Below are 23292 nucleotides of genomic sequence, written 5' to 3'. Positions count from 1 at the left end.
ACTGAATTTGCTTTCTAAAATCTGAAAAGTTTTGAATTTTGAAACATACCTGGACTCAAGAATTTCATTAATAAGGAAAAGAACAACTTTAATTGGCTCTTACTGGAATTAAACTAATGATCATGGCTTCACAAATCAGGATCTAATAATTAAGATAAATGGCAGCAGCAAAGGAAAAACTTCCTAAACAGGTTTAAGAAATAAAATGAAAGTGAGAATACAGGTGCTCTTTGACTTAAAATAGGATTGTATCCAGATAAACCCATTGTAAATTGAAAACATAGTAAGTCAACTTAGAATACTTTCAATTTATGATGGGTTAATCAGACATAACCACATTGTAAGTTGAGAGTGTACTGAAAACATACAGCTTTCCCACCATTGCAAAGTTGAAAAATCAGTAAGTTGAACCACTGTTAAGCTGGGGGCCACCTGTATTCCCATAGTTGGTTATTTGGGAAAATCTAGCAGATTTAAGGAAAAACAAAAATAAAAATAAAAAGTCATACCCATAAGTCTTAATCTTAAGGGATGTGGAAAATCAGCATCAATTTCTGTTTTTAGCAACTCCTTAGCAATGGCAAATATTTCTTCTGCAGTGGAAACAACAGATGAAACTGTAGATGCACGAGTTTTTACTTCAAAATTCACATTCTTCAACTTAATGGTAACCGTTCTACCCTATAACATATACAATATGTTATTTATTTATTTATTTTTGAGACATGGTCTCTCTCTGTTGTCCATGCTGGAGTGTGCTGGCACAGCTGTAGCTCACTACAGCCTTCAACTTCTGGGCTCAAGTGATACTCTTGCCTCAGCCTCCTGATAGCTAAGATTACAAGTGCATGCCACCATACCCGGCTAATTTTTTAATTTTTTGTAGAGACAGAATCTCACTATGTTACCTAGGCTAGTCTCAAATTCCTGGCCTCCAGTGATCCTGGCCTCCCAAAGTGTTGGGATTATAGTCATGAGCTACTACACCCACCAGAATACATTATTCTATATGATGTCCTAACTTCTAGAAAAAAGTCATGTTAGAAAAATTCAGAAAGGTTTACAGACACAAGAATATGAAGTATAACCCATTATTTATAAAACATGGTGATAAAAACTATTATAAAGAATAATTACAATACCATTTTAGCCAACAATTTTTACTCCCCTTTCCAAACATAAGCTGAAATCCCATTTTAGTTTTCAGATGGCAGTCTCACTCTATTGCCCAGGCTGGAGTACAGTGGCATGATCATGGCACACTGCAGCTTCAATCTCCCAGGCTCATGCTATCCTCCTGCCTCAGCCTCCCAAGTAGCTAGGGGTACACGCTCATGCCACTATGCCCAGCTAATTTTTAAAAACTTTTTGTAGAGATGTGATTTCACTATGTTGTCCAGGCTGGTCTTGAACTCCTGGGTTAAGCAATCCTCCTGCCTCAGCTTCCCAATGTGCTGGGATTACAGGCATGAGCCACTATGCTTGATTTAAAATCCCATTTTAACCAGTAATTATTATTCCCCTTCCCAAATGAATTTTTTTTGTTTATTTTTTATGTTAGACAGAGTCTCACTGTGTCGCCCAGGTTGGAGTCCAGTGGAGTGATCTCGGCTCACTGCAACCTCTGCCTCCCAGGTTCAAGCAGTTCTCCTGCTTCAGCCTCCCAAGTAGCCGGGATTACAGGTGCACACCCTGCACACACCACCACGCACATCAGCACCAAGCTGACCCATGCACTTCAGCAAAGTGGAAGATGAGTGGGGATTCTGGTGAGAGGCAAATCCAGATCCTGGATCGCAGCAAGCCAGTCAGGGAGGCTGACGTCACTCTACAGAAGCCCAGGACCAGGCCCTGGCCTTGACCAGGTGCTCCCCACTACACCCTCTCACAGATTTTTTTTATTATACTGTAAAAATGCAATAATTTTATTTATTTATTTATTTATTTATTTATTTATTTTTGTGTGTGTGTGGTGTTGTTTTGTTGTTGTTGTTTGTTCTAATTTTTTGTATTTTTAGTAGATACGGGGTTTCACCATGTTGGCCAGTCTGGTCTCGAACTCTCGAGCTCTTGTGATCCACCCACCTCAGCCTCCCAAAGTGCTGGGATTACAGGTATGAGGCAACATGCCTGGCCCCCTAACAAATTTTTATAAAAGACATTTACGTTAAGGGCAAGGTTAAATGATCACATTCATTCATTCATTCATTCATTTGACAGAGTCTCACTCTGTTGCCAGTCTGCAGTGCAGTGGCGCGATCTCAGCTCACTATAATCTCCACCTCCCAGGTTGAAGCGATTCTCCTGCCTCAGCCTCCTGAGTGGCTGGGACTACAGGTGTGCACCATCACACCCAGCTAATTTTTCTATTTTTTAGTAGAGATGGGGTTTCACCATGTTGACCAGGATGGTCTCAATCTGTTGACCTCATGATCTGCCTGCCTCAGCCTCTCAAAGTGCTGGGATTACAGACGTGAGCCACCACACCCGGCAGGTCACTTGCATTTTTACTGAATCTCTTTTGGAGGTTGATTCATACAAAGGAAGGAAAAAAAAAATCTTTCTCAAAATGTCTCATTAAAAAGGACTTAAGAATAGCTCATACTTATTGTGTGCCTTCTATATTGTCAGATACTATGCCAAACAATTTACATATAAGAATTCCCTTTATATTTAAGTTTGTTTTTGTTTTGTTGTTTTGTTTTGAAACGAAGTTTCACTCTTTGTTGCCCAGGCTGGAGTGCAATGGGGCAATCTTGGCTCACCACAACCTCTGCCTCCTGAGTTCAAGCGATTCTCCTGCCTCAGCTTCCTGAGTAGCTGGGATTACAGGCAGGCGCCACCACACCTGGCTAATTTTGTGTTTTTAGTAGAGACAGGGTTTCTCTATGTTGGTCAGGCTGGTCTTGAACTCCCAACCTCAGGTGATCTGCCATCCTCCGCCTACAGTTAAGTGTTTTACGAGTGCAGGGTTTCAGTGGAGACAATGAAACAATTCTAGAGATGGGTGGTGGTGATGGTTATACAACAATATGAACCATACACTTAAAAATGGTTAAAATGGCAAATTTTATATTATGTATATTTTAGTATCCCCTGGAGAAGGAAGTTAATTCCTGTTCTCTCTCATCAGAGGGTAGATTAGATTTACTAACTTACTTCGAAAGGGAAAAACACTAACTTCACAGTGGAGAAGCTTAGCAAACACTAACCAAGTACTGAAGGTTAATATCATCCACGATGTCATGTGGCTATTATATATCCCATGATAGGATGTTATGAAAAGGGCACTTTCTCTTTGTGGTATTCTAAAAATCCATAACCTTGATCTAATCATGAGAAAATCATCAGACAAAAAACCAAGATTGGGGGACATTCTGCAGAATACCTGTATAGTACTACCCAAGACTGTCAAGGTCATGAAAAAGAAAGAAAGACTAAGAAACTATCACAGACCAGAAAACTGGAGACACATGACAGCTAAATGCAACATAGTTCCCTGGATTGAACTGTGGAATGCAGAGAGGACATTAATGGAAAAATAAGTAAATTCCTAATAAAGTCTGGGGTTGAGTTAATAATTGGCAATGTACCAATGTCAGTTTCTTACTTTTGACAACTGTACTCTGGTAATACATTAATAATGGAGAAAACTGGATGAGGAGTATGCTAAAATTCTATTATTTTTTGTGACTTCCTTGGAAATCTAAAATTATCATAAAATTAAACATTTAAATATTTTTTAAAAAGAAAATTCTTAAACTCAAGGTATGATAGAGAAGGATTATGAGAAAAATACTCATCAGATATCCCATTCTTTGTCATAATTTTTTAAACAAATTTTTTACTGATGCATAATATGAACACAGTAAATTATCACATGTACCTCATAGTTTTGATCTTCATAAAGATCAAATAAGTGTACTTGGGATATCTATCACCTTAAATATTTGTATTTTTTTTTATGCTGGAAACATTCAAATTATTCTCTTCTAGCTATTCTGATATGTAAAATAGAATATTGTACTCTATAGTCATCTTACTGATCTATTAAACACTAGGTCTTATTTCTTCTATCAAACCATATATGTGTATCTGTGTAGCAATTTAAAAATATTTTTTTATTACACTTTGCACTGACTTACCTATGGTTTAAGAGTATTGGGAATACACTAAATATAAATTGTTGTGACCGAAGATTATAAAATAGCAAGTTCAAAGCCTTACAGGCTGTTGTCCTGTGTTAAGCAATCTGGATTACAGCCTTGAAACAAAATGCCTATTTTAGAAGATCATTGTCTAAGTAAGAAAAACATTAAAGGATGATTGGAAAGACATTTGTAATATGTGAATACGATTCTTAGGAAATGCTTTCTTTTGCTTTATTCTCTAATGCCAGTGTAACTCTGGTTTTGAACTTACTCAAATGTACTCCTGAGGTACAGGATTAAAGTCCTCTGAATTATACTGAACCACTCTATCCTCGTAAGTTGCTTTTTCATAGAACCACCTCATCACAGACTTCAGATATGGGTCAGAATTGAATTTGTCTGACCTTTGGGGATAGGAATACACTATTCTGACATTTATTAATTTGTAGTCATCATTAAGAAATGTGTAATTTAACTCTAGCTTTAAGGAAGCATTATTAAAAAACTTAAAAACTAAGGACACCATATCAAAATAAAGCACCTTAAGTCCTTCTTTCTGTAGATCTTGAGCAAGTTCACTGCAAAGTTCTTGGCATAGGCTGTATTGTTCTTCTGCTTTATTTATCTCACTGAAAGTCCTAGAAAGACAAGAAAGATTTTGATGCACAAAGTAAACCACAATTCAGGATAGTTTGGAAATGGTATGCATGTTCATATGGCTAGCATTAAGTTATATTTTCTGCAGTACAAAATAAAGTTTTCAGATGAACTAAGATTTAATTAAGTAAAAATATCTAAGATCTATATAAATAATGCTTGATTAGCAAAGGAACAATTTTATGCTCTTGCTCTATTATATCACAAAAAAGATAATTAAAGTTACCAACAGATAACGGTAACACCTCCAGAACTTAAAACTGATTAGGGCATATATATATATATATATATATATATATATATATATACACACACACACACACACACACACACATATATATATATATAAACTTTGTTATAGAAGATTATCTTAAGCAAGTCCAAATGAGAATATCATTCCAATTACTGCACATAGATTTTCTGGATGAGAAACATCTTTAAGTAGATTTAAAGAGTTGGCCCATGAAACCTAGGCAGAGTTATTTAATAGACAGTTGAAAATAGAAGGCTGATAAGATTAAATATAGATATTTTGAATTCATTTGCAAAAGAGTACTGAAGGAAGTTGATAGGTGATATTAACATAAAAGAGGATAACAGAGGCCAGAATGATGAGTATGGACCCTGGGCAAGTGACCCATCAGAAAAGAGTCCCCTTTCTACTTCTAACCTTGTCCTCAGCTACTCAGTTCTCTTCCCTAGTGACAACCAATGTGTCAGCTTCTTATTCTTATGAATTCCTTAGAAATATCCCACACATAAATATATATGTATGCAAACAACATGACATTTCCCCCTCATTTTTTTATATAAACAGTAGAATTTTAGATACATTGTTTAGTACTCTGCTTTTCTTAATTTATCTTGGTGAGAGTTCCCCATGAGTAAATGATTTCCTCATTTTTATACAGTAGCATAATATTCTAATTTAAAGATGTAAGGTAATTTAACCAATTCTCTATTCATGGATATTCAAGTTTTTTTTATCATAAAAAATGCAATGAGTAACCCTGTGTTAATGTAAAATGACAGGTGACTACATCTGTGGAATTAATTCTTAGTAAAAGAATTATGGTATCAAAGTACATGTGTATCTGTGATTTTGGTATATATTATCAAATTTCTTACCCCCTGTGGTAAGCCAGATAATGGTCCCTAAAGATGTTCAAATCCTAATCCCTGGAATCTGTGAACCTAGTACCTTATATGACAAAAGGGACTTAGCAGATGTGATTAAATTCTGATGGAGAGAGATTACCCTGTAATGTCCAGCTGTGCCCAATGTAATCCCAAGGGTCCTTATAAGAAGGAGGGAGGAGGGTTAGAGTCAGATAAAGAAATTGCTGAGGCTATGAGTTAAGGAATGCTGGTGGCCTCTAGAAGCTTTTCATAAAGAAATGGACTCTCCTCCAGAGCTTCTAGAAGAAACGGAGCTCTACCAACACATTAACTTTAGAACCACTGACTTTCAGAATGATAGAGAATAAATTTGTGTTGTTTTAAGCCACTAAATTTGTAGAAATTTGTTATAATGGCAATAAAAAACCTAATGTACTCCCTCTAAAGTTTATACATTTTTCACTCCCACAGTCTTGCCAATAGAGTATGTTAGAATCTTGGCCAACCAGTGAAAGAAAGGTATCTGAGAGAACTTTCAATCTGTATTTTTTTAATTATAAATAAAAACGGCAATATTTTCACTTGTTTTTAAGAGTCATTTGTATTTCCTTTTCTGTTAGTTAATTAAACCTTTGTTCATTTTTTTTCTATTGGCTTACTGTCTCTTTTTTATTGATTATAAGAGTTCTTTCTATATTAAAGAAGTGTGTGATATAAATTGCAACCTCCTTTGCTCCAACTTCTACCAAATTTGATGTTATATGGCCCATTTTAAAAAAGAGCAAGGAGAGACAGTTTCCAGAAAAACAGTGGAGAACACGTTCCTGTATATCAAATAGTGTTCTCAATAACAGACAAAATGGCAGAGCATTTTATTAATAGGACAATACTATTTTGCTTTTGGATGCTTTTTTCTCTCTCTTTGATTGTTTTCACATGGACCAAAACCTAAAATAGCAATTTTTATCAAAGCCATTTACTGTGTTGTCTTGTAAAAGTTACTTAGCTTTTCTGACCACAAACAATATATGTGAAATATGAACACACCTTGACTAGGTCAGTGTTTTGTCTTGTTTTGTTTTTGAGACAGAGTCTCACTCTGTTGCCCAGGCTGGAGTGGAGTGGCGCCATCTTGGCTCACTGCAAATTCCGTCTCCCAGGTTCAAGCAATTCTTGAGCCTCAGTCACCCAAGTAGCTGGGATTACAGGTGTGAGCCACCATGCCCAGCTGATTTTTGTATTTTTAGTAGATACAGGGTTTTGCCACATTGGCCAGGCTGGTCTCAAACTCCTAGCCTCAAGTGTTCTGCCTGCCTCAGCTTCCCAAAGTGCTGGGATTATAGGCACGAGCCACCTTGCCAGGCCCTAGGTCAGTGTTTCTTAAATGTCTCAGTGGAACAAACCTTGCTACTTTGAGAAGATAACTGAGGGACGTTTCAAAACAATGACTTATTTCCCCAAACAGTAAGTCTCCATCAAGATTTTCTTTGGTTTTCCAACAGGATTGTGAACCACTAAACTAGATCATCTTTAAGCTCCCTTTCATTAGTAATATTTTATTATGTGATTAAGCTTCTGCTTAATCACCAATATTGAAAGAATTTTAGGAAGAATTACCATTGTTACTTCTTAAATTTCCTAAGTAAATACTCAATTGTCCTTATAAACAAGCTAGAAATTAAAATATGAAATTCTAAAATGCTTTGTTTTCACTAAGGATTAAAACCAACATTAAAAAAATAGCTGAAGTTTATTTTTGAGATTATAGCAACTGAAAATAGTAGTTTATACTAAGGCATTTACTTCAGGGAGTGTAAACTACTAAAAATTGTTATAGTAATTTGCAAATAGATTTCCTATTTCAGTGATATTTATTAAAAATCAATTTAAAATTAGTAAAATAACATGAATTATGCACAATTAACAATAATTAACAAAACATTACCTTTCAACGCTCATACTCTTCCTCTCTCCATCCCTTAAATGAAAAAAAAAAAAGATTTTTATTTTTCAAAGACAGATTTTTTAGTTAACCAAGAGGATTTAACACATCAATTACTTTTTAGAGATCTCAAATATTTTATTAAAATTTATACATAATGAAAAACAGTGTTTTTATCTAAAAATAAACAAAGAACATACATAGGTAAGATGCTAATCAAGTCTATATCTATTGAAGAGCACAAACTTGAAAATCGGTAGATATTAGAAATTACTTCTATTAAAAACCTATCAAAAACCACAAGCTATAAAAACAAATAAGAAGTATCTTCCAGTTATAGAATACAATTAAATTTTTAAAAATTTAAAATCATTTATCTAGTTTTTGGTCTAGTATATTAACTTCTTTCTCCCATACCCTATTCATTATTCATTTATACCACTCTAGAGAACCTCAGTCAGAATTTGGTACAGAGCTATAGGGTGAAGATTGGGAATCTGAACTACCTAGTTTGGCTGTATTCTAGCTGCTCGACAAGAGTAGTTAAAACCAAAAAGTTGAAATGACATGTAAAGTACTCATTTTCCAAATATTTAGTGAATCTACTATGATTCAAGCACTGTTCTAGAACTTGAGGATATAGTAATGAAGGAAACAGACCAAGTACTTGCCCTAAGGAAACTTATATATCCCATTGAAGAGAGACAGATAAACAAATATAGTAGTAAATACGGAATAGATAGAAGGGGAGAAGTACTCAGATTAAAAAGCAAAGCAAAGTAAGGGAATAGAGAATACAGACAGAGGAAAAGGCAGGCTTGATATATTATTATAAATTACCTATGAATTTCATGTAAAAGCCTTACCTGCATCTCTAAATACCACAAGTTAATATATGTTATGTTATATCAGAACTATATTGTTTTCAAGCACTACGGAAATAAAAAAAATTTGGATTAAAAATAAAGTTTTATTTCCTGCTATCTTCAAATATAATTATTTATACAGTGCTGTGACAGCTTTATCTTTCATTATGTTCACTGAAGATCAAAGTCAGAACTTGAAATAAAAAAAATTTGGATTAAAAATAAAGTTTTATTTCCTGCTATCTTCAAATATAATTATTTATACAGTGCTGTGACAGCTTTATCTTTCATTATGTTCACTGAAGATCAAAGTCAGCTAACTGTGGACTCAAAAGATTGAAGAGCAGGAAGAGATGAGGAAAGCATTACAACAAGCCTTGCACTCTCTGTAAAATTTAGTAGGTTTAATTGGTCAATCAATTTTATCTGCATCCCCATTAATTTTTATTGTTGTCCTTTAGTTTAAACACAAGAATATAAAGGAGTCAGTTTGAGGACAGCCTGACAAGATGATGACAAAATTGTAAAAATAGTACCCAGTGTTTACTTCCATGATTCCCAGTCTTTTAAAATTCCCTTCATCTATCCTCCTAGCAATTTACCTTCTATCTCTAGAGTTCCTCTTTTTAAGACCTAGATGAAAGAGTGGCAGGGAAGAAAACTCAGGATATTTCCTCTAGCTGTTCCCTCTTTCAGCCTTTGCATGACTGGCTCCCACAGGTCTCTCTCCCTTTGGATGATGGTTTCCATCCCTCACACTTACCCCCAAGTCATGTTCTATGCCCTTACTCTGCTTTACTTTCTTCATTTGCTTATTTGATTATATTCTATCAATCACAAGAGTCTGTAAACTCCATGAAGGCAGCAAATGCCTATTTGCTGCTGTTATCCATAGTGCCTAGAGTAGTACCTAACACAAAGTACTCAGTACTGAATGAATGAATCATTTACAAATTTGGAAAACCAAAGAAATGTAGTTTAAGGCTTTCAAAGAATCATCACGTCTCCTTCCTTTATTAAAGTGTGTATTATGGAATATGGTCATCTTTCTTTCCACAACAACCTGACTACTCTTAGGTTCTGTTTTTTTTCCTTTTTTTTTTTTTTTTTTTCGAGATGGAGTCTTGCTCTGTTGCCAGGCTGAACAACCTGACTACTGACATTCCTCTTAGGTTCTATTTTTTTTTTTTTTTTTTTTTTTTTTTTGAGATGAAGTCTTGCTCTGTCACCAGGCTGGAGTGCAGTGGCGCAATCTCAGCTTACTGCAACCTCCAACTCCTAGGTACAAGTGATTCTCCTGCCTCAGCCTCCCTAGTGGCTGTGGAACTACAGGTGCCCATCACCATGCCCAGCTAATTTTTGTATTTTTAGTAGAGACGGGGTTTCACCATGTTGGCCAGGATGGTATCTATCTCTTGCCCTCATGATCCACCCACCTCAGCCTCCCAAAGTGCTGAGATTATAGACATGAGCCACCGTGCCCTGCCTCCTCTTAGGTTCTGAACAAAGAACAAGGTAGGATAAAAAAGAAAGTAGCTATCATTCCTCTTGTCTCTCTACCCAACTGCTGAAGCCAACAACCTAAGAGTGATTCTTTATTCTTCTTTTCCTTTTCTCCTACATCCAATCTGTTGACTCTAATTCAAACATTATATTCTGAATTAAACTAGCCTAAAAGAATTTTAAAACATGTTATCCATCTAGCCTCATATCAATGGTTAAAACTGATATTGCAGTAAATGCTAAAGAAAAAACATAATGACAATACATATAGATACCTTGTCAGGTGTGTTGAGCCTAGACCCAAAGAGATATGAAGGAAATAATGCCAAGATGTTTCAGAGAAAAGGAGAGAAAGCAATGCCCTCTGTTGGTAAAGTTCTGTGCATGTAATAATTCCAAGGGCCTTTAACATTTTTTCTGTAACTTTTCCTATTCCAGAAACCTAGAAAAGAATCAATATTTATTATTAATAGATTTTAAAGGTGAGCTAAAAACTGAGATTATAATCTCATTATGCTTTTTTTTGTTGAGATTGTTGCCCAGGCTGGAGGGCAATGGCACAATCTTGGCTCACCGAAACCTCCACATCCTGTGTTCAAATGATTCTCCTGCCTCAGCCTCCCGAGTAGCTGGGATTACAGGCATGCACCACCACACCTGGCTAATTTTGCATTTTTAGTAGAGATGAGGTTTCTCCATGTTGGACAGGCTGGTCTCGAACTCCTGACCTCAGGTGATCCACCCACCTCGGCCTCCCAAAGTGCTCATTATACCTTTTATAATTGATTAAAGGTATGAATAATGTGACTATCTTCACAAGTCATGCAAGAAGACTGCTTTAATTACTTTTGACCACATTTATTAAACTAGCGTTACATGGAATTTCAAAAAGCTTAAAAAAGGAGTATTGTGGTCATATAAACTTGGGGAATGGTGGGACTAACAAATTTAAGTGAAGCTTTTAATTACAAGATTTATGAATCTTTAATATATTAATATGCATAGTGACACAAGAGTGTGTAACACACCCAAAGGTATTTGACCCCAGAATCTTTTTAAAGAGAATAAATATTCATACTTGAAAAACATATTGGAAAACACTGCTTTGCAGCTACGCCTTACATATACTAGTCAGTAATCATTATATGTTACATACTGAGCATTGGAAAAATACTTAAATTCATTCATGTACATTATGTTGAATGAGAAAAGCAAGTCCTAGAACATCATATACAGTAGTGTGTAGCGCAATTATTGGAAAAAAAGTGCATATATTCAGAAAAATCTAGAAGCTTTAAAAAAATCTAGAAGCTTTAAAAAATCGGAGAGGGAGTTCCAAGATGGCCGGTTAGATCCAGCTGAGGACTGCAGCTCCGAGTGAAAGTGCAGAGGGTGAGTGGATGCCGCATTTCCAGACGGATTTTTATTGCCCAAAGACCAGGAGATTTGCAGGTGGAGGAGCCCCACGGGTTGCCAGCGAGGCTGTTTTGGCCGGCGCAGCTGTTTTGCCTGTGCCACTGCGCAGCGGCTCCCGGTGCAGAGTAAACGGGACTGTGTTCCCACTTAGCCAGCAAGGGGAGCTGAAACAGGGAGCCAGGCCAGGAGATTCCTGGGCAAAAAAAGTGCCACGAACCTCAGAGCCTCGGTTTCAGCGGTGCAGTGGGTCGCTGCACGGGAAATAACACAGATCCCGGCGCCTGTTCAACAGGTGACCAGGACACCTGGGAGAGGGCCAACCATTCAACGAAAAAATAAAAGGCTCTGAGGCAGGGAGCCAGGAGATCAGGCCCAGCTGGTCCCACCCGCACAAAAAAACAAAAACAAAAACAAAAAAACAGCAATTAGAAACGCTCTGGGTTGAGAGTTTCACAGCAAGCACAGCTGAACCCGGGACGGTCCAGCTCTGTAGGGGAGGGGCGTCCGCCATTACTGAGGCAGCCTGTCGTTGCTGTGGCAATCCGCCATTGCCGAGGCAACCCGCCATTACAGAGAAAGTCCGTGATGACAGAGGTGGGCCAACAATGCAGAAGCAGCTCTAATTACACCCATATAAACAGGACTGCAGGGAAGTTCACATGGCAGCTGGGCGGAGCCCACAGTAGCTCAGCGAAGCCTCTGCAGGCTGAGAGTGACTAGGCTGCTTCCTGGTGGGCAGGGCAGCCCTGAAGAAAAAAAAAGGCAGCAGCACAGCGGAAACTCATAAAGCCCTAACTCCCTGGGACAGAACACCTGGGAAAAACAAAAAGGAGGTTTATGAGTTCTGCTGCTGCAGACTTAAATTTACCAGCCCAGCAGCTCTGAATGAATAATGGGGCTCACAGCTCAGCACCTGAGCTAATATAAAGGACTGTTTCCTCAAGCAGCTCCCGATCCCCGTATATCCAAAGAGTCACCTCATAAAGGAGAGCTCAGACTGACATTTGGCAGGTATCCTTCTGGGACAAAGCAGAAGAAGAAACTGGTAGCACCCTTTACTGTTCGGCAGCTGCTGCAAGTGATCCCCAGGCAAGCAGGGACTGGAGTGGACCTCAGCGGTCCTACAGCAGAGAGGCCAGACAGTTAAAAGGAAAACTAAGAAACAGAAATAACTGCATCAACAACAAACAGAACGTCCACTCAGAGACCCAATCAGAAAGTCAACAACTACAAAGCTGACAGGTGGCTAAATCCACAAAGATGGGAAGAAACCAGTGCAAAAAGGATGAAAACACCTGAAACCAGAACACCTCTCCTCCTACAAGGGATCACAACTCCTCACCAGCAAGGGAACAAGACTGGATGGAGAATGAGTGTGATGAAATGACAGAATCAGCCTTCAGAAAGTGGGTAATAAGATACTTCTGAGAGCTAAAAGAACATGTTCTAACCCAATGCAAAGAAACTAAGAACCTTGAAAAAAGATTTGACGAAATGCTAACGAGAATGGACAACTTAGAGAGGAATATGAGTGAATTGATGGAGCTGAAAAGCACAACACGAGAACTTCGCGAAGCATGCACAAGTTTCAACAGCCGAATTGACCAAGCAGAAGAAAGGATATCAGAGGTAGAAGATCAACTCAATGAAATAAAACGAGAAGGCAAGATTAGAGAAAACAGGGTAAAAAGGAATGAACAAAGTCAACAAGAAATATGGGACTATGTGAAAAGACCTAATCTACGTTTGATAGGTGTACCTGAATGTGACGAAGCGAATGAATCCAAGTTGGAAAATACTCTTCAGGATATTATCCAGGAAAACTTCCCCAACCTAGCAACGCAGGCCAATATTCAAGTGCAGGAAATACAGAGAACACCACAAAGATATTCCTCAAGAAGAGCAACCCCAAGGCGCATAATCGTCAGATTCACCAGGGTTGAAATGAAGGAGAAAATGCTAAGGGCAGCCAGAGAGAAAGGTCGGGTTACCCACAAAGGGAAGCCCATCAGACTCACAGCACGTCTCTCAGCAGAAACCCTACAAGCCAGAAGAGAGTGGGGGCCGATATTCAACATCCTTAAAGAAAGGAACTTTCAACCCAGAATATCATATCCAGCCAAACTAAGCTTCATAAGTGAAGGAAAAATAAAATCCTTTGTGAACAAGCAAGTGCTCAGAGATTTCATCACCACCAGACCTGCTTTACAAGAGCTCCTGAAAGAGGCACTACCCATAGAAAAGAACAACCAGTACCAGCCACTCCAAAAACACACAAAATGGTAAAGAGCATCAACACAATGAAGAATCTGCATCAACCAACGGGCAAAACAGCCGGCTAGCATCAAAATGGCAGGATCAAATTCACACATAACAATATTAACCCTAAACGTAAATGGACTAAATGCTCGAATCAAAAGACACAGACTGGCAAATTGGATGAAAAGCCAAAACCCATCAGTGTGCTGTATCCAGGAAACCCATCTCACATGCAAGGATACACAAAGGCTCAAAATAAAGGGATGGAGGAAGATTTACCAAGCAAACAGAGAGCAAAAAAAAAGCAGGAGCTGCAATTCTCATCTCTGATAAAATAGACTTTAAAGCAACAAAGATCAAAAGAGACAAAGAAGGACATTACATAATGGTAAAAGGATCAATGCAACAAGAAGAGCTAACGATCCTAAATATATATGCACCTAATACAGGAGCACCCAGATACATAAGGCAAGTTCTTAATGACTTACAAAGAGACTTAGACTCCCACACAATAATAGTGGGAGACTTCAACACACCATTGTCAATATTAGACAGATCAACCACACAGAAAATTAACAAGGATATCCAGGACTTGAACTCAGACCTGGAACAAGCAAACCTAATAGACATTTACAGAACTCTCCACCCCAAATCCACAGAATATACATTCTTCTCAGGACCACATCACACCTACTCTAAAATTGACCACATAATTGGAAGTAAATCACTCCTCAGCAAATGCAAAAGAACGGAAACCATAACAAACAGTCTCTCAGACCACAGTGCGATCAAGTTAGAACTCAGAATTCAGAAACCAACCCAGAACCACACAGCTTCATGGAAACTGAACAACTTTCTCTTGAATGTTGACTGGATAAACACTGAAATGAAGGCAGAAATAAAGATGTTCTTTGAAACCAACGAGAACGAAGACACCACATACCAGAATCTCTGGGACACATTTAAAGCAGTCTCTAGAGGAAAATATATAGCAATAAGTGCCCACATGAGAAGAAAGGAGAGATCTAAAATTGACACCCTATCGTCAAAATTGAAAGTGCTAGAGGAGCAAGATAAAAAAAACTCAAAACCTAGCAGAAGACAAGAAATAACTAAGATCAAAGCAGAACTGAAGGAGATAGAGACACGAAAAACCCTTCAAAAAAATCAATAAATCCAGGAGCTGGTTTTTTGAAAAGATCAACAAAATAGACAGACCACTAGCCAGATTAATTAAAAAAAAAGAGAGAGAATAACCAAATAGATGCAATAAAAAATGATAAAGGGGATATCACCACAGATTCCACAGAAATTCAAACCATCATCAGAGATTATTACAAACAACTCTATGCACATAAACTAGAAAACCTGGAAGAAATGGATAAATTCCTGGACAGTTGCCTCCTCCCAAGCCTAAACCAGGAAGAAGTCGAAACCCTGAATAGACCAATAACAACGTCTGAAGTCGAGGAAGCAATTAAGAGCCTACCACCCAAAAAAAGCCCAGGTCCAGATGGGTTCACAGCTGAATTCTACCAGACATACAAAGAGGAACTGGTACCATTCCTTCTGAAACTATTCCAAATAATCTAAAAAGAGGGAATCCTTCCCAAATCATTTTATGAGACCAACATCATCCTGATACCAAAACCCGGCAGAGACTCAACAAGAAAAGAAAACTACAGGCCAATATCCATGATGAACATAGATGCAAAATCTTCAATAAAATACTGGCAAGCCGATTACAACAGTACATCAAAAAGCTTATCCACCATGATCAAGTAGGATTCATCCCGGGGATGCAAGGCTGGTTCAACATACGCAAGTCTATAAATGTAATTCACCACATAAACAGAACCAAAGACAAAAACCACATGATTATCTCAATCGATGCAGAGAAGGCCTTCAACTAAATTCAACAGCCCTTTATGCTAAAAACTCTCAATAAACTAGGTATCGACGGAACGTATCTCAAAATAATAAAAGCTATTTACGACAAACCAACAGCCAATATCATACTGAATGGGCAAAAATTGGAAGCATTCCCTTTGAAATCTGGCACTAGACAAGGATGCCCTCTCTCACCACTCCTATTCAATATAGTACTGGAAGTTCTAGCCAGAGCAATCAGGCAAGAAAAAGAAATAAAGGGTATTCAATTAGGAAAGGAGGAAGTCAAATTGTCTCTATTTGCAGATGACATGATGGTATATCTAGAAGACCCCATCATCTCAGCCCAAAATCTCCTAAGACTGATAAGCAACTTCAGCAAAGTCTCAGGATACAAAATCAATGTGCAGAAATCACAAGCATTCCTAAACACCAATAACAGACTTAAAGAGAGCCAAATCAAGAATGAACTGCCATTCACAATTGCTACAAAGAGAATAAAATACCTAGGAATACAACTAACAAGGAACGTAAAGGACCTCTTCAAGGAGAAATACAAACCACTGCTCAACGAAATAAGAGAGGACACAAACAGATCGAGAAACATTCCATGTTCATGGCTGGGAAGAATCAATATTGTGAAAATGGCCATACTGCCCAAAGTAATTTATAGATTCAACGCTATCCCCATCAAGCTACCAATGATCTTCTTCACAGAACTGGAAAAAACCACCTTAAATTTCATATGGAACCAAAAGAGAGCCCGTGTAACCAAGTCAATTCTAAGCAAAAAGAACAAAGCGGGAGGCATCACACTACCGGACATCAAACTATACTACAAGGATACAGTAATCAAAACAGCATGGTACTGGTACCAAAACAGAGATATAGACCAATGGAACAGAACAGAGGCCTCGGAGGCAACACAAAATATCTACAACCATCTGATCTTTGACAAACCTGATAAAAACAAGCAATGGGGAAAGGATTCCGTTTAATAAGTGGTGTTGGGAAAACTGGCTAGCCATATGCAGAAAGCAGAAACTGGACCCCTTCCTGACACCTTACACTAAAATTAACCCCAGATGGATTAAAGACTTAAATATAAGACCTAACACCATAAAAACCCTAGAAGAAAACCTAGGCAAAATCATTCAGGACATAGGCATAGGCAAGGACTTCATGACCAAAACACCAAAAGCATTGGCAACAAAAGCCAAAATAGACAAATGGGACCTAATCAAACTTCACAGCTTCTGCACGGCAAAAGAAACAGTCATTAGAGTGAATCAGCAACCAACAGAATGGGAAAAAATTTTTGCAGCCCACCCGTCTGACAAAGGGCTGGTATCCAGAATTTACAATGAACTAAAACAGACTTACAAGAAAAAAACAAACAAGCCCATTCAAAAATAGGTGAAGGATATGAACAGATACTTTACAAAAGAAGACATACATGAGGCCAACAAGCATATGAAAAAATGCTCATCATCACTGGTCATTAGAGAAATGCAAATCAAAACTATATTGAGATACCATCTCACACCAGTTAGAACGGCGATCATTAAAATATCTGGAGACAACAGATTCTGGAGAGGATGTGGAGAAATAGGAACACTTCTACACTGTTGGTGGAAGTGTAAATTAGTTCAACCATTGTGGAAGACAGTGTGGCGATTCCTCAAGGACCTAGAAATAGAAATTCCATTTGACCCAGCAATCCCATTACTGTGTATATATCCAAAGGATTATAAATCGTTCTACTATAAGGACACATGCACACGAATGTTCATTGCAGCACAGTTTACAATAGCAAAGACCTGTAACCAACCCAAATGCCCATCAATGATAGACTGGACAGGGAAAATGTGGCACATATACACCATGGAATATTATGCAGCCATCAAAAACGATGAGTTTGCGTCCTTTGTAGGGATATGGATGAACCTGGAAACCATCATTCTCAGCAAACTGACACAAGAACACAAAATCAAACATCGCATGTTCTCACTCGTAGACGGGTGTTGAACAATGGGAACACATGGACACAGGGAGGGGAGCACTATACACTGGGGTCTGTTGGGGGGGAGTCGGGGGACAGCGGGGGGTGGGGAGTTGGGGAGAGATAGCATGGGGAGAAATGCCACATATAGGTGAAGGGGAGGAAGGTAGCAAATCACACTGCCACGTATGCACCTATGCAACAATCTTGCATGTTTTTCACATGTACCCCAAAACCTAAAATGCAATACAAAAAAATAAATAAATAAATAAATTTTTAAAAAAATCTGGAAGCTTTAAAAAAAATAAGGTATACACTTTTTGGAAGCCCTGAGGGATAATTTTACCATTTTTAAAATGGTGAAGTATTTTGGTTTATTCTTTGTCAAGAACAATTAAAATTCTAAATATCTTTGAAGCATCATGCCCTAATATTAATCTAGTAGCAATCTGGACTTTAGAACTAAGCTAGCACTAAGTTACAGATGAAAGGACTGTTACAAATATTATTTTAATTTCCCTTCTGCTTGGCAGGAGTTCACTTAAAAATCTGTGATTATTACTCTCTTAAAAATTTATAGCAAATAAACTAAATCTCACTTTTAGGGTTTCATAGAACCCGAAAATTTCTTCAAGTCCAAATTCAAGCACCCATTATACTTCTTGCTTGTTATCTATTGTTTCAAAACATTTTAGCAAAGAATGATTAACTATTGGCCTACATAGTTATCTCTTCAGAATTCGGAGTACATATATAGATGATAAACTTTATATAAAATCTTACCTTTCTAATGGGTAAATCCTTGATGAAGTTCATCACAGCTTGTCTATTGGGGAGAATTTGGTATTGTCCATTTGGTTTATTCTTATCACTGCATACTTTTGCTAACATTGTATTTGGGGCAATGCCTTAAAAGAAGAATACTCTGATGACTCAAATAAGTTGATATGTAGGACTTTTAAATATGCAATAACAAAACAGAAAAAAAATGTTAATTGCAAAAAATCTCAAATGATTTTTACTGCTACTTTAAGAATAACATTTGATTACCATCTATCTTACTTCCCCAGAGTCTGCTATATGGTTTTAGAAAAAGAGATTGTATTAGTTACTGTGGCAGCAAAAATGAGGAATATTTAGTTTTCCATGATATTTTAAAATGTAAGAGTAATTTCTGAGCTGAGTAATATTAAGTGTTATTATTAGTTTACTTACTACCTTTAGTGGGAATACAGATTTTGTTTTTGTTTTTTTTTTTTCAGATGAAGTCTTACTCGGTTGCCCAAGCTGGAGTGCAGTGGCGTGATCTTGGCTCACTTCAACCTCCACTTCCCGGGTTCAAGTGATTCTCCTGTCTCGGCCTCCTGAGTACACCTGGCTAATTTCTGTATTTTTAGTAGAGACAGAGTCTCACCATATTGGTCAGGCTGGTCTTGAACTCCTGACCTCAGGTGATCCACCCACCTTGGCCTCCCAACATGCTGGGACTGCAGGTGTAAGCCAACACGCCTGGCCCAGATTGTTTTTATAGTGGTTCTATATCTACTTCTCAGAAAAGATCCAGATGTAATTTAGGATGGATATTTACTTGCTGAAAAGGTCTTCTGCATAGATTATCCACATAAAGCAAAAAATCAAAGATTCTGGGCTGCAGTATATTTAAAATAATGATAATTAGATTGGTGCATCCTTTTTATGTTATTCACAAAACAAATTACTATTTTTCAGAAAGATGTTTTACAATTTCTGGGAGTCCTGATTAAGATAATTTGAAATGGGTACATTCAAATATATTCATTAAACAGTTCATTTCAATTGTTATATGCATCTTCCTAAAATGCATTATTCATTCACATACTTTGATATAGAAAAAAAGATTTACCTAATCACAATATGGCTTTTACAAGATAGTTCAGGGTCCTAATGATGAATAACAGTTATTATGCTAAGAGACAGTGATGGCCTCATGGATTATCAGCATATGCAAACTTGTTTTTCCTTTTACCACATGGTCCTGGATTGCTATGTTGCTAGTTGCTCTTTCTTTTGTCTCCTACCTTGTGGCCATCCGGGTTCTCTCCTGCAGTATATTCTTGGAAGGACTGAAGTCTCCCAAGGCAAACTAATAATCAAGTATTACATGCAAAACCAATAAAAATATATTTTGTGCTTAAAAAAAGATAGCTATATGAAATTTATTATCTTTTTTTTCTTCTTCAGGCTCATAATCTGCTTAATTAGAATTTACTTACTAGGTTCACAGCAATTCTGAATAGGTAAAGTTATTAGAAGTTGAACCAACTAGATAAGTAAAATGAATGAGAAACTACTAAAATTACACTTGAATTAGCCAGTCTGAAAATTGTAACTATAGTGGTCATCAATATCCTTTTAAATACCTGCACTGGCTGTCAGTGTTGTTTTTTGCTCGATTCTGAAACGAATTTCCTTTACCACTTCCTCAGCTGATGTTCCAAAAACAACTGAGTTTTGGAGTATTTGAGGATTGTTTTGTTCTTCATCTCCTGGGGGCTGCAAATCAGGAGGACTCTCTTCAAAAAGTAGCGGAGAGATGGATCGTTCATGCTCACTCAGTTTATTAACTTCCTTTCCTGGATTATCTAAATCATAAACAGGAAGAATAACTCATCTTTGTTTTAAAAAGTATACACTTTTTAAATTTTGATTTGCTTGTTGATAAAGTATCACTTTGACTAAGGGCACATTCGTAATAAACAGAAATTACCTCTGAAAGTTATGCTTCTTTAAATATACAAATTCTTAAGGTCTGATTGAATAATCCCAGTTTAAGAAAAAGAGATGTTATTATTAATAGGCTATAAACTATTATTCCAAAGTAAAAATACCAATCTAGTTATTACCTCATTATATTTATATTTTTCATAAGTGGACTGTAAAATACACTTAAATCTATACTTATACTAAAAATGTTTCCATGAACAAATCCATTAAAGCCTATTTTTCTGGGCTTAATGTAGAAGAAATACAATTTAAATGTATTTGTAACAACCAAGGTTAGCAACAAAGCTTTCTGACCCTTTCTCACAATTTTATTACATGTAAACATTTTCCAAATTAAGGCAAATGCAGAAGTAAAAATTAAACTTCTAGTTTCAAGATGCTTATGAATGTATATTACTTGAAAAATGAACTTGGCTATTTAGGAAAAAATTTTAAAGATAATATAAATAAAGATAATATAAAATAAATAGCAAAGACATCAGATTAACTAAAAAATTTAAAATATGCAGTGTGGGCCGGGCGCGGTGGCTCACGCCTGTAATCCCAGCACTTTGGGAGGCCGAGGCGGGTGGATTACGAGGTCAAGAGATCGAGACCATCCTGGTCAACGTGGTGAAACCCCGTCTCTACTAAAAATACAAAAAATTAGCCGGGCATGGTGGCACATGCCTGTAATCCCAGCTACTCAGGAGGCTGAGGTAGGAGAATTGCCTGAACCCAGGAGGCGGAGGTTGCGGTGAGCCCAGATCGCGCCATTGCACTCTAGCCTGGGTAACAAGAGTGAAACTCCGTCTCAAAAAAAAAAAAAAAAAAAAAAAAAAAATATGCAGTGTGAATTAAGTCATAGACGTTAATTCAGTCAGACATTTTCCAAATTCCCAGGGCACATACATAATAAGCCTTATTTTCTTTCTCTCCTTTTTTTTTTTTTGAGACAGGGTCTCTCTCTTGCTCAGGCTGGAGTGTATTTGGGACTACAGGCACAAGCCATCACATCTAGCTAACTTTATAATTTTCTGGTAAATAAAGATGGGATTTCATAATCTTGCCCAGGGTGGTCTTGAACTCCTGGGCTCAACTGATCCTCCTGCCTCAGCCCCCTCAAGTGCTAGAATTATAAATGTGAATCATCTTGCCTCACCAATAAGCCTTATTTTCAAACTTATATTAGCTGTTATTTATGTGCTTCCGTTCCTGTCATTTTTAAATATTCTGGTTTTAAAATGTAGAGCAATTCAGAGGGAAAACAGGCCAGGTAAGGTGGCTCATACCTGTAATCTCAGCACTTTGGGAGGCCGAGGCAGGGGGATCACTTGAGGTCAGGAGTTCAAGACCAGTCTGGCTAACGTGGTGAAACCGTATTTCTACTAAAAACGCAAAAATGAGCAAGGCATGTTGGCACACACCTGTAATCCCAGCTGTTTGGGAGGCTGGGGCAGGAGAATCACTTCAACCCAGGAGGTGGAGGTTGCAGTGAGCCGAGATCATGCCACTGCACTCCAGTCTTGGTGGCAGAGTGAGATTCCATCTCAAAAAAAAAAAAAGACTGTGGAACAGTTGAAATGTTATCGACCCGGAGCTCTTTCCCCATCTGGATGGGTAGAAGTTAAGGTAAAGAGAGCTATAGAAAAACTGCAAACCAAGTTTATGTGTCACATTCATAAACCCCCTCTGCAGACCTTTTTATGCCATGTTTTATACCTCTTGCCTCTACCACCCTGCCCTCAGGTGAATCACTGTGAGAGCAGAACTATACAGCAGGAAGCAAAGAATGCTGCCTTCTGGTACATTATCAGAGCTTCTACAGAATGTTCAGGTACCTTTTCAATCTGAACTACACTCTACTTTTCTGTGAGGCCTGGCTGTGTAACTAACAGCTGAAGTAGTTTCTTATTTTCTTTCTGACAGAAATATCTTTATAACCTCCATAACTGAGGTAATCAGAACATAATAGGATTAAAGCATGCCTTTTGGACGACACGTGCTAAAAAGTGTATGCTATTTCAGTTTCTTATATCGTCTGGCACTCACCATCCAGATTTAGATGGCAGAGTAAATATTTTTTAAATTATTATTTTATGTGTATGTAGAAATGGTAGTAAGCAATACACTTCCAAAGACAAACACCTTTTAGAAAACAGGGAAACAGGAGAAAATGTCTTGAACTTTGGAGACATCTTTAGACAACTTTAGAGGAAGATATATCAATTGCCTGCCATAGTTCCAATGCACTATTGACAATTTCCCATGGCATAATGTGAGGTCAGACATGCCTGAAAGTCCAGCCCACAGGGATTTATACATGAGAAGAAAAGTTAAACTATTTCAATTGCTTGAGAATATGAAAATACATGAAGAGGCACTATACAAGTCAATACGTTAAAAGCAATAGATATTAAAAATTCACATACTCATAGTGAGTTTGGACATTATAATAAATGAAAAGAACATTAGTAGGCCAGTCATGGTGGCTCAAGCCTGTAATCCCTGCACTATGGGAGGGTGAGGCAGGTGGATCATAAGGTCAGGAGTTCGAGACCAGCCTTGCCAACATCGTGAAAATTCGCCTCTACAAAAAATACAAAAAATTAGCCAGGTGTGGTGGCAGGCACCTGTAATCTTAGCTACCCAGGAGGCTGAGGCAGGAGAACTGCTTGAACCTGGGAGGCAGGGGTTGCAGTGAGCCGAGACTGCACCACTGCACTCCAGCCTGGGCAACAAAGT

General features: G+C 37.7%; 1 protein-coding gene across 2 annotated transcripts in view; it reads right to left on the bottom strand.

The window, feature by feature from the left end:
- Positions 1–23292, bottom strand: part of POLK (DNA polymerase kappa) — a 124812-nt gene that overhangs the window by 12326 nt on the left and 89194 nt on the right. For both annotated transcript variants that reach the window (XM_012462142.3, XM_064376058.1), the window contains 6 exons: positions 20205–20426; positions 18589–18713; positions 10514–10680; positions 7873–7905; positions 4693–4789; positions 510–681 (listed from right to left, as the gene is read on the bottom strand). In XM_012462142.3, coding sequence (XP_012317565.2) covers positions 510–681; positions 4693–4789; positions 7873–7905; positions 10514–10680; positions 18589–18713; positions 20205–20426 — 816 coding nt within the window. The remainder of the gene's footprint in view (positions 1–509; positions 682–4692; positions 4790–7872; positions 7906–10513; positions 10681–18588; positions 18714–20204; positions 20427–23292) is intronic.

The sequence above is a fragment of the Aotus nancymaae genome, unplaced genomic scaffold (genome assembly GCF_030222135.1).
Source record: "Aotus nancymaae isolate 86718 unplaced genomic scaffold, 86718_ANA_hifiasm-v0.15.2.pri h1tg000014l, whole genome shotgun sequence".
NCBI classification, from domain to species: Eukaryota; Metazoa; Chordata; class Mammalia; order Primates; family Aotidae; genus Aotus; species Aotus nancymaae.
This window is presented reverse-complemented; position numbering and strand designations above follow the sequence as displayed.